The sequence below is a fragment of the Chelonia mydas genome, chromosome 27, assembly GCF_015237465.2.
Source record: "Chelonia mydas isolate rCheMyd1 chromosome 27, rCheMyd1.pri.v2, whole genome shotgun sequence".
Taxonomy (NCBI): Eukaryota; Metazoa; Chordata; order Testudines; family Cheloniidae; genus Chelonia; species Chelonia mydas.
In genome coordinates this window covers 12,567,639-12,580,014 of record NC_057860.1, presented here as the reverse complement: position 1 = coordinate 12,580,014, position 12,376 = coordinate 12,567,639, and the positions used below count along the sequence as shown (strand labels likewise).

At 56.7% G+C, this 12,376-nt stretch overlaps 1 protein-coding gene across 2 annotated transcripts in view; it reads right to left on the bottom strand.

The window, feature by feature from the left end:
- The window catches only part of GRB7 (growth factor receptor bound protein 7), a 47,696-nt gene extending 39,461 nt beyond the window's left edge, over positions 1 to 8,235 (bottom strand). The window contains exons 1-2 of one of the 2 annotated variants that reach the window (XM_043536926.1): positions 8,041 to 8,235; positions 1,390 to 1,480 (exon numbers count right to left, since the gene is read on the bottom strand). In XM_043536926.1, coding sequence (XP_043392861.1) covers positions 1,390 to 1,480; positions 8,041 to 8,184 — 235 coding nt within the window. In that variant the 5' untranslated portion in view covers positions 8,185 to 8,235. Of the gene's footprint in view, positions 1 to 1,389; positions 1,481 to 2,031; positions 2,113 to 8,040 lie in introns of those variants that run through there. The other variant, XM_007061964.4, reaches the window with a different exon arrangement.
- Positions 8,236 to 12,376: the final 4,141 nt, after the last annotated feature.

Below are 12,376 nucleotides of genomic sequence, written 5' to 3'. Positions count from 1 at the left end.
CTCAATAAATGAGCTGCAATCCAGCATCTGCTGCAGCTTCCTCCTCCCCTGTCGGGGCTCCCACCAGGAGGGGAAGGGAACAAGCCCTGTAAATTCCCCATCCCTGATTCATGCTGCCTCTCCTATTCGCCCAGGCTGCTCTTGCCTGTTCCCCCACCCCTCTGATGATCCCAAAGAGCTTTGCACGTGTTAACCCCCTGCCCCTCTCACTGGGAGTGGAGTCAGGACATTGATCCCCCTTTCACAAGTGGGGAAACTGAGGCAGAAGGGACATGTCCCACATCATAGAGCTGGGAATAGAACCCAGGAATCCTGGTGCAGAGTCCCCATGTCTAACCGCTAGACTCTGCTTCCAGAGCTGGGAATAACAGAATCTAGGAGTCCTGGCTTTCAGTCCTGAGCTGGGATTAGAACCCAGGACATCCCAGCTCCTCACTCAGTCCGCTGGGTCGCCCGTGTAGCCACACTGGTGTGCTCCTTTAGCACCCGTGGGTGGAGCAAGAGCTTCTGGGTTCTGCCTCTAGCCGTTGCCCTGCTGGTCCGCATGGCGGAGGCGGGCAGTGCCGTGAGGCCGTCTGTGGCCCGGGGTCAGTGTCAGCCTTGATTCCCGGCTATTAACAGCCCCCTCTTGCTTTTACCCAAGTGTTGCAATTACACAGACTGCCCACCGGGTGGCAGCGCACTCGACAGAGGCCTGCGCCCAGCATGGGAGCAGGATTAGATCACGGGCTGGGTGTTGGAAAGCGGGGTCCCCAGCAATGGGAGCATCAGCTGGGCCGCTCCCGCAGGGAGTGCGATGCAGCCTTGGCTGGGCAGGGTGGCCCTCCGAACACGGCCTTTGCCTCAGCGCTGTTTGAAACGCTCCTGAGCCGTCTCTTAGCAACAGTCCCGCACGAGTGGGGCAGAGTCTCCGGGCCAGGCTGTGGGATTGCAGTGCCCGGGGCCAGGAGCTGGGCTGGCCGGCGGGGATGGCGGGGGGCAGCGTCCGGTGCACTCCAGGGAGAACGCAGCGCTCGTGGGGGGCTGGGGCTTAGAGCCCAGGGCAGGGAGCCAGGGTACCTGGGTTCTCTCCCCAGCCCCGTTTCCCCATGTGCGGGGCAGGGAGGATGACGGTGAGCAGGGTTGTGAGGCTCCTTGGGACCCTGTTTCGTGGGAGAGTCTCTCAGCTCCCGGGGGTTTGTCACTGGCAGGGCTGGATTTACACTTTATGTGGCCCTAGGCACTACCTTCAGCCCCCGCCCCCCCTTCCCTACAGCTGACCTTTGTGTTTTCTGTAAAAAAAAAATGAAACTTTTAACCCACTTTTAACTTTTAGGTACCCCGAGGCACGTGCCTACTGTGCCTAATTGGAAATCCGGCCCTGGCCATGTGGGGCGGGGAGCTGCCTACCTTTCCCCTGGCTCTGAGCGGCGAGGCGGAGCGATCTCCCGCGGATCCAGGCCCGAATCCTGCGCCCCGACAGCCCCATCTCCACATTCTCCTGTGGGAGAGGACAGGAAGGGTCCCTCAGCCCCAGCACACACAGCCGCCCACGGGGCGCCGGGAGAACACCGGGCACCCAGGGGGAGAGCCACCAAGTGCAAACAGCGATGCAAAAAGCTCCCCAAACCCTCATGAGCCCAGAGTCCATGCAGCCCTCAGCTTCACTACAGTGACAGGGGAGGGCCATGGGAACTGAGTGGAGGCCCCCCTCTGCCTGTCTAGATTCTTATACGGCACCCATCACCATGGTGTCTGGGCATTGCTCTCAGACGGTCACTGCATCCCACCAGGCCCTGCCGGTGAAAGGCTCTGGCTCTCCCACACACACACACACACACAGCCGCGGTGTTGGCTATAGGCATTTTATGTGACACCCTCTTTTCCCGCCCTGGTGCCAATTGTCTATAAACAGCAGTGACCCTGAAATCAGTGTCAGGACTCCCAAGAGTGGGCCTGAGGGACCCGCTGACCAGCCCCCCACAAAGAGAATTAGCAGTAAAGTGAGAGACTAGAATCCCCCATCCGTCGGGGGCAATGAGCCCACCCTACCTCGCCCATGGCGCCCACTTCCTAGCGCTCGCCTTCCGCGTCCTCTTGTCCTCTCCTAGCAGTTATGACCATTTCTGTTCCAAACCACCGGCCCCAGCTGGGAGCCTTATCTGGGCTCTTGCTTTGCTGTAATTTACCAGCTATAGCTCGCTGCTGCTGCTGGCTTTGTGCAGAAGGGGAAAGAGAGACTGAAGGAGAGGGATCCTTTGCACTGCATCTGCACAACACCCCCCCACACACACACACACATACACCCCTACCAGCACCCACAAGCTCTTGAGGTGCCCCCTGCGTTTTCTGCTGTGAGCTGGGGCACACGCCTTTCTAGACCCCCAGCGAGGACACGTGTTTTAACCACCTACAAATATCTTTCATCAGAGAATCTCATTTTGCTTATCGAATGTGAATTAATCCAGCCTCAAAGCCTGCCCATCCTTCAAGGCCGAGATTAGTAACTTCACTTTGCAGCGGGGGAAACTGAGGCACAGCGTGCTGAAGTGACTTGCGTGTGGCCACAAAGTGAGTTAGTGGCAGACCTGGGAATGGCAGAAATTCTGCCAGCTACACCTGTGCTCCACCCCACTTGGCAACACTCCCTCCCATAGCTGGGAATAGATCCTAGCAGTCCTGGTTCCTAGTCACCTGCTGTCACTAGATTAAACTCCATCCCGAACACAGGCCCCCAGCCAGAGCAAAAAGGAGCAGTAAAGTTGGCCTATAATAAATTCCATTTTAAGCAATGAGTTAATTTAACTGTGAGTTTTTCCTGGGAAGCTAATAAGAGTCTAGCTAATCCTGCAAAATCTCATGTTTGTTCCCTGCTGGGGACCAGATTGGAACCTAAATGTTAAAATTTGTACAGTGCCTTTCACTGAGAAAGATCCCAGTCCGTGTCCCAGGCTGTATACAGAACAACTGAGGACGCAGCCACCTCTGGGGAGGAGGGGTGAAAAGTAGCGATGGGGAGAGAATAACTTGGTGAAGAATTCAGGAGCAAACCCCTCAAATTAGGAAAAGCACCAGGAGTGTCCATGGAGGAGGAGCTGGATTTTCTTTCTTTTGTTTTTTTACACTCAGCCAGGTGGCTTTAGTAGGCAACTGATAAAAGGCACTGGAAAGGCTGTGGGGTCCATAAGGTGGTCTCTTTAGCTGTGGGTCTCAGGTTGGTTTCACTATTGTGCATCCTCCTTTTACAATAACCTTGCAGCCAACAGGTGGGGAGAGATTGGTTCCATTCCTGGTCCCATCACTGACTTTCTCATGTGGCTTTTGAGCGAATCCCTTCCCCCACCCTTTTGTGACTCAGTTTCCCAATTTGTAAACTGGGGCTGAGGGTATTTACCTGCCTGCCTAGCAAGGACTGCGGTCGTTAATTGTCTGTGAGTACCAGCCCTGGCTTTTATTGAGGCCAATTCGCACAGACTTGTAGGGATAGGAACTCAGGGTGATTTGTGACTGTCTGTTCCCAGGCTAGGGTCCCTGTCCGAACATCCCACCCACCCTACAAGTGTCACCTCATCTTGAAGCCCCCCGGCAGACGTCTGACACTGTCAGGAAAGTCCTCCAGAGGGTGCTGTAGAGCAATATATGGTTCTCTGCTCCCCAAGGAGACAGCTGCCGCCAGTCCCAGCTCAGCAGAGCAAGAGGCCAAACAGGGCCTGAACCCAGGCGTCCTACCGATCGGCCCAGGGCGCTGGCTGGACGGCCGATAGGAGATTGTCTGTGCAGGCAGCCGAGCTCTCTTGGGGGCCCGTCTCAGACTGGAACAAGCTCCCGTGGGAGCCAAGAGCTGCGCTCGCTGATCTCTGCACAGAGCTGCACGGACATTCCCAACCCAAAGCCTGCCCAAACAAGCCACGTCAGGCCCAAGACGCCCCCGGGTAGCGGGAAAGAGAAGGGACCACAGGGGACGGATGTTAGCCGTGTCGCTTCGTGCACAGGTGGAGGGGGGTGCTCAGGTACCAGTGACCGGGGCAGGATAAGAACCTGACTAGATTAGTCAGCCCGCTGCTAAGGGAGAAGAGGGGTGTAGACGTTCTTTCAGAGGGGGGGCTGAAAGTCCCTGAGAAGCAGGAATGGGGAGGTGGAATAACAGGTTCCTCGCTGGTCAGGGCTCAGCTCAGTTCCCAGGTGGGCCCGCGTCCGCATCCCAGCCCTTGTCACCCTCCCACTGGAGAGTCTCAGCAGAGAGGTTCAAATGAGCCCAGGGCAGGGCCTGGAGGAAGTTCTGTGGATAATTAAGGCCCCCCCAGTCTCCAGGGAGCCTTTAGTTTCACCAGGGCTAACTAAATATTTGGGAGGAGGAATTTCTGAGCCAGGGTTGCCAATCTGAGGCGGGCTCTTGCATGGAGTTAATTTGCAGCACAGGGTTTGTCAGACTGGATCAGACCAGAGTCCAGTTAATTCAGTGTCCCGGCTCCAACAGGGCCCAACATCCGGCGTGAGAACCCCTCTAGCGGTCACTTATGGAATAACCCCCATCAGTTAGAGGCGATCTTGCACCCTGAGGCCAGCAGGTTTATTTCCCATTCAAAGTTTCCTCCTGGTTATTTTTACTCCTTTCTGTTCTAATGCCCGATATTCTTGTTCTCTATGTAAATGCCCAATCCTTTTCTAAATCCTGCTAAGCTCATTGATATCATGTGGCAGGGAGTCTCACCGGCTAATCATACTTCATCTGAAAAAACATTTCCTTAAATCTGTTTTAAATTTGCCTCCTTCTAGTTTCACTGACTGTCCGATTTCCCCGACCAACCATCACATGCTCTAAAAAGCAGTGCCATGAGCATCCGAGCGGTGCTGGCATCCAGGCAGGATTCAAACGGGATGAAATGAGGGGGAATCTATGGCTCCCTCCTTATCCCAAACTCCTGCCCAAGGGAAAGAGACCTGGCTGGACCAGTAGGTGGCGGCACAACCAGGACTGAGGCTGGATTGGAGCGGTGACGATGAATGAGGATGTTTCCCACAATCCCCAGAAGGGGGCAGGAGTAACCCCAAATTGATCAGAGTACGGTCCCTCCACCTCTACCGTCCTCCTCCCCCCAGGGCCCCAGCGGTTGGGATTGACAGAAGCTCCCGTTTTACTCTCCCAAGCCCCCCAGGATTCTCAGGCGAATGGTCCTGCTGGCAAAGCAGCCGTGAGATCTGGGTTCCTTTGGAGGCTGGTGCCTGCCAGCCTGCTCGGTCCACCAGGGAGAGTCGGCCCTGGCGTCCCGAGGAAAGAAAAAGCCGTTTATAGCTGTACAATTACAGCGCTGGCTTGGCTGCTGCCGCCTCCCATTCCCGTGCAGCACAGAGGCTGAGCTTAGGTTTCCAGGAACAGAAAACTGCTTTCCAGGAACGTTCAGGAGAGCAGCGATTCCAGGCGCCTTCGCAAGCCCGGCCTCCCGGGGAAAAACCCAACAGGACGCAGCAGCATGGCACGCCAATCCCCCGGGGCCGGGAGCAGCCGAGTGCCAGGCCTGGCGAGCCGGGGCTGCTCTGCATCAGACCCATTGTGCTCCCCAGGCTGTTCTTTCCCCTCACTTCCGCGCCCCGCCCCACTCTCGCTAAGGCCCGAGTGCCACCTGCAAGCCACGGCCACGTGGGCTTCTTAGCCCGAGCCCGCTGGCTCAGAGAGCAGCCAGGTTTGGCAGGCTTTGCGTTGTGTTATCCCCCGTTGCGCCCAGGGTTTGTCTACACTGGAAAAAGAGGGGTGCTCTTGACTCCCGTTAAAATAGCAGAGCAGACAAGGCAACTGTGCTGTCAGCTCCAATAAAAGCCCGGGGGGGCAGCCTGGGGTTGAAGGCAAGCTGCTAACCCCAGTTCAAACTGCAGTGCTGCATCCTGACCGCTGCTTTAACCTGAGGTAAAACCCCTCTGTTTCGGCAGCGTAGATGCACCCTCCGTGGCAGCAAATCTCGCAGACCCCCTGGTCATCAGCAACCCGGCTGGACCATGCCGGGACTGGGGCTTGGTGATGTGGGGCCTGCCGCCGGCGTTGGCCCTCGTGGTCAGTGTGGCTCGCAGATATGGGCTCCGTGCTGCTCTCTGTACCGGGCCCAGGGCGGTCGCTCTTTCTGATGCCCGGAGCGGAGGGCGCGGGGCCATCAGAGAGCATGGACAATGGCACAGGGTGAGGGGGACGACAGCAGCCTGATGGCGCAGCGGGGGCGGGGGGGAGGGATAGCTCAGTGGTTTGAGCATTGGCCTGCTAAACCCAGTGTTGCGAGTTCAATCCTTGAGGGGGCCATTTCGGGATCTGGGGCAAAAATTGGGGATTGGTCCTGCTTTGAGCAGGGGGTTGGACTAGATGACCTCCTGAGGTCCCTTCCAACCCTGATATTCTATGATTCTATGGCAGCGAGGGTCGATGGCACGGGGCAGGAGAGAGGAAGGGAGCCGGGGTTACCGGCTTCGGCTCAGCGTCTGGTCTGCCTCACTGGGCAGCGCTGGCTGTTGCGGGTCCCCCGGAGCTCTGAGAAGCCCCTTGACAGAGGTCAGTAAATCAGCAACACAATGTGCCATTCCACTGGCCCTGCCAGGCGGAGGGCAGGCCCAGCCAGAGCCCCCCCGAGATGTCTGTACTCCACAGGCCCCCTGTGCAGGCCTGACCCCTCTGAGCCCTGTGCAGAACCACTCCCACCCATCCCTGGGTCCCAGCTCCTACAGCCTGGGGCCAAACGTGAGCAGGCCACAACGCTCCCGCTAGCAGCCAGGACAACCCTACGCCTAGCTGTTCCCTCAGCACCTGCACCCTGTCAGCACCATGCATGCCTGTCGCCCCTCCTCCATGCACGCTGAACCCCCGTCCGTGTACACCCACGCAAGAGTTCTCCCCCAGAGCACGAGGGACTCCAGACGTCTGCCCAAAGCCGCAGCTGCATGGCAGGGACCGATGCACCACTGGGCGAGACAGCCAGAGGCGACAGCCCTGGAGGGGCCTGGACAGGATCCCATGCGGCGGGCAGCAGAGGGAGCGGGGAGGAGGAGGGGACGCAGAGAGGCTGGAAGGAGACCAGGGGGCTGAGAGCAGGGCTGACACTATGCCTGGGAACACCTGGGTCTGAATTGTGGGAGCTCATGAAGGAGCCGCCTCTTGTGATGGGAGGTGGGGCTAAATTCTAGGGGCTCCAGCAGCCTCTGGAGGAGCAGGGAGCCGGAGCAGGTTTGAGATTTGGTTCTGAGGTGGGGATTGTTACTATGCTGGATCTGGGCTTGCATCCTTATGTGCCGGCACCCCTGGTGGCTGCTAACTAGTCTCCACGCGTACCTGCTGAGGCTGCTTAGCCAGTGCCTTGCAGTGGAGCTCCTGCTCCCGCTGGACTCCATGGAGAAGGGAGAAGAGGGTGCTACTGATGACAGCAGGAGCTGGCTGGGGCCGTGAGAGCCCTGCCGATGTGACGCCGGGACTGCTGTGGGGTGGGCAGGTGCGTGCAGGCACTTAGTCTATGGCCCCATCGAGCTAAAAAGAACTTTAGAGATACTGTCCTGAATTCAGGGACAGTCTGGGCCCGTGAACCACTTGATCCCCCCATCCCTCCATTGTACGGGTGGAGAAACTGAGGGACAGAGAAGCGACATAATTTGCCCAGTGCAGGTGTCTGAGGTGGGATCAGAACTCCCGGCTCCCAGCCCAGGGCTCAGCCCATAACTCTGCACCTGCACGTGCCAGTTGCTGGGTGGGTACACAAGGATGTACACAAGCGTCTACATATTTGCATGCATCCATGTACGCATACACATTAGTGCATGCGTGCACCTCCACACAGACACATGCATCCATGCACACCCCCAGGCACACATATTTGTGCATGCACACACAGCCACGTGCACATGCAAAAGATTTACACACTGATTTATACACCGGCAGGGCTGGGTCCCCAGGCGGGCAGGCAGCAGGCCCAGAAGCTCCCAAGGCTGTCCCTTGTGTCGCCCCTGCCTCTTAAGTGGCGTTGCGAGTGTCTCGCAGCAGGTGGGACCCTGCGCTGCAGAGAGGAGATGGCCCCTTGGGGAGGGAGCGATTACCTTGCAGTGGGAGGTCATGCTGAGTGTCCCATTCTGCTCAGGGTACGCCTGCGCCTTCCCTGGGGGGCCCCGCTTGCCGGGGCAGGCGCAGCAGAAGACCACCCCCACGGCCTCCTTCCAGTGGAGCAGCCTGCTCTCTTGCATAACCCGATTCGTCTCTCCCGGAGCCGGCACTCTTCCGCGGCTTCCGCCCGACGCCTTCCCAGGGTTCCCCCACCCCGTTGCTGCAGCTCTTGGGCTAAATCCCAGTGCCCTCCACGTGGCTTTCACAGGCTGCCTCCCCCCTCCTTTCCTCTTCCCCTCTTTAATTGGCAAACGGCCCCATTAACAAGGGCGGGCTCCGAGGGCCCAAGCTTTACTGCCATCCGCCCAGCTCCAGCCCCAATTCCGAAATGACTCAGCTGGCCGAGCGGGCAGCTCCCTTCCAGCCCTGCACACGCAGCCGCAGCGAGGGCCCCGAACACTTCACACTCGTGTGATGATAGGGCTGGATGTTTCAAATAGTGACAAGACCAGCGCTGAGCCGGGACCTCCCCCGGCTCCGGCTCGCCGGCCTCCGCACCTGCCTGCCCCTGGGCTCCCGTCCTTCTCCCTTCACAACCAGAATAAAGGGGAAGCCAGTTGTTCCGTTGCGTGCTGGAATTCCCATGTGCTGACGCGTAGAGCGGCACTTACCCCCGGATCCTGAGCACCGCAGACTCCACCTGGTGCCAAGCCATGTCACGAGCTATTTCTGGCTGCCGGAGGGTGAGGGGAGGCAGGACGTAAGCACTCAGGATTCCTCGCTGGCAGGAAACCCTGGACTCTGCCACCGACTGGAAGTGGCGCATTGAAGAGAAGTGGGGGTGGGGAGCCACCCTGACCTACTGCACCCTGATGTGCCCCACCCCTTTAAGACACCAAGGAGCACCCTGCTGCTTGCGTGCGGGCTACCAATCAGGGTCAGCCTGGTTTTTCCTGGACCCAAGGGGCTCCTGGCACCTTCAGCCTGCTGACAAACATACTCACCACCAGCGCTGCAGCAAGGAAAGGGTTAATGGCCTTGCCACTCTCCTCTGGTACCTCACCCTGCCCCTGCGGGGTGCTTTCATTTATAACAAGGGCACTCCAGTGGGGCTGTGCCCCTCCAGCCATTGTGCTGGCACGGGGTGGGGTGCTCACTGGTTTGTAACTTGGCTTTGCAGGACGCTGATCCCGCTGGTTCAGATCCTGGCTCAGGACAGACCCAGGGACCAGCGGATCAGGGTCTCACATAGGGTTGATCTAAACCCTGGAGATCCTGGTGAAACCCAAGTGCAGTGGGGCAGCAGCATGGTTCGTTCTCCTCACTCTAGGGGAGGGGCAAGGCCTCCCACGACACTTCCCTTTCCGCCACCTGCTCGAGTGAGGGGTAAAATCTGGGGCCTGTTTTTCAGGGAGCACGGGGAGGGCTGGAATTTCCTGGGGAAGAGGCACTGGAACCAGAGGCACTGGGGGGTACAGCAGCACCCTCTGGCTTGAAGTAAGAGGAGCCACCGAATGCGGAGCTTCTGCCATGTACAGGGGTTAGGGTTTTGTTCAGTGGCTTTCAGCAGCCGCACCATACAAATTGTTCCAGCCCCGTCCCTGACAAGCTCTGTTGCCCCTGGTCCCATGGGTGAGAAACGCCAAGGCCACTGATCTGTTGGTTTCTCTCCTTTGGCTTTATAATCTCAGAGCTGGATCTGCGACTCCAGGTGCCACCACAGATTTACAAACCTGCAGGGCGAGAGAGGGGCGGATGTTCCATCCAATGGCGCCTCCAGTTCCAGACTGGATGCCTTGCTGGGAGATGTTTAGCCAAATGACTGGGCTCCGTTTAGGGGTAACTGGGTGAGATTCTCTGGCCTCTCTTATGCAGGGGTCAGACGAGATGATCAAAAGGTCCCTTCTGGCTTTCAGATTTATGCACCTATGGACAATGTCACCATCTCCTCACCCTGTATACGGACCATCTGCACAGAGCAGGGTATCATCGGCCAGCTATCACTGAGCACAGCTCCACCTACTCCAGAGGCAAACAGCAGGTCAGCTGAGGCAGCCCGTGGCTTGAAGAATCTGCCTCTGGCCGCTGGTTTTAAAAGTTTAGCTGGATTCCGCCTTACACCCGCATTTGGCATTGTGCACAGTTGCTACTTGAGGCAGCTTTGTCCCACACCCTCCTTGATGCTGCCTTGCTGCAGAGATTTCACGCCCCCACAGACCAGGAGGCATTAGGGTGAGAGAGAGGAAATGAGGCAGAGGTGAGTGTGACGGGGATCCCTGGGGTGCAGCCTGGGACCATGGGATCGCTCTGCCCCCTTAACTCTCCAGCCTGGGCTGTCTCTCACAATGCTTGGCTAGTGACAAGCAGCAAACCCCTCCAGGCAATGTGATCACTCAGCACAGCCTCATGTGGAGCCCCCACACCCAGCTAGATTGCATGAATGCTCCCAGAGCCACTCATGAAACACATAGAGAAAGGCACCAGTCAAATCCCCGCAGCTCCAAGCCTTGTATCTCAGGAATATACCGTCCTGCACTGCTCAAGACAAGCAGTGCAAATTTATTAATTGATTCACCACTTCATCAATGGAAAGTGGATATACACCAGCCTTCGCAAAACCTGAGCAGATTTGCCACACACTTCATACAAAGTCACTGGTAAAGATAAATAGTAAAAGAAGTTTATTGCCAAAAAAGGTAGATTTTAAGTGATTATAAGTGATAGGCAAAAAGTCAGAGTTAGTTACCAAAATAAAATATATTATATTTATAAGCACGAAGTCTAAACTCTCAGCTCTATTAAATTGGGCAACATCTAGATTAAGCAGTTTTTCTCACCCACTGGATATTGCAGTCCTTAATATACAGGTTTGTCCCTTAAACCTGGGCCAGTCTCCTCTGTTGGAGTCTTCAGTCTTCTCAGTGTCTTTGTTGCTTGTGGCATAGGTGGGGGGTGGGAGAGAGGCCCAGCATGTGGCCAGTGCCTGTTTTATACTCTTAGTTCATGTGCTTGGAGAACACAAGTCCAGGCATGTCTGGTGGGCATTGCTTGTGGGCCAGGGAAGGTTGAGGAATTCCCCTGGTGTGGCCTTATGCAGGTGAGTCATTGCTTTGTAGTTTGCCCAGCACCCACCCGGGGGTTGGTTACCTCCCTTGTCATTGTCTCCCTTGTCATTGTCTCTGGAGAGCTAGTATCTGGGCACTTCCCAAACCCACAGCATATTTTAGTGACAACCATACAGGACATTCTCATAACCTCATATGAATTGATGATACACATATTTCGATGGAACAATAGGTTTCAGCACACCATAACCTTTCCCCTGATACCTCACATGGCCTGCTTTATATGCAAGATCACAATTCTATATAAATGAGGAATATGGGGGTTACAGGGCGCTCCCCCATGGTACAGAATGTCCCAGTAAGAGAATCTAGATGTGCTCAGATGGCAGGCCTGGTGGGTATTTCAAACTCAGCCTTTATTCCACTGCAAGCTTTGTACCGTAGATAAGGAGAGGTCTCCAGCCTTTGGCAAACACCAGCAGATTTCACAAGCAACGAGTACCTGGCTGGGCTCCTCCCACTGCATTCAGAGAAACTGAAACTTATGCACTACTTAGTGAAGAACTGGTAACCAGGACTTCTCCCAGGGCCAGTGGGGCTGGGCTTTGCAGTACCTTGCTTCCTGTGCACCGCAGACAGCTGTTGCCTTTAGGAAGTGCAACCCTGCTGGAGTGCGGGCAGATCCAGCTGTGGGGAAACCCCACCGAAGGGTTGCTAAATTCCCATCAGTACAGCTGAAGCAGCAGAGGGAAGGGAAGGAGGGCAGTGGTTCTGCCATGGAGGCTCCTCAGAGGCACCCAGTGGGGCAGAGTTGTGATAAAGAAATAGAAGACGTGGTCTGTAACTTCCTGGAGGCTCAAGAGGGTGTGGAAAAGCTCCAGAGCTGCTACAAGAAAAGGATCCAGGCTACTCAGAACGACCTGCAGTCCCTTCGGGAGGAGGTGATGGGGGACTTCCGAAAGATGCACAGCTTCCTGTATGCTGAGGAGCAATCTGTGATGGCCAAGATTGGCCGAGAAGAGAGGCAGGTACTCAGCCGCCTGGAGAACAGGGTGACGGACATCACCAAGAGGGCAGCTTGTGTTCTGGAGCTAATGGATTACCTGAGTGAGGTGGAGGACCATGATGGGCACCTAACAGGTATGGCTGATAGCCAGGTGGATCATCTAAAGGCACAGCTGACCAGGCGTAGCAAGGAGCTGAGACACTACAGGCCCACTGTCCTCTCCAGCCCTTCTCTGACGTACATGGTTTGTAGAAGGATGCT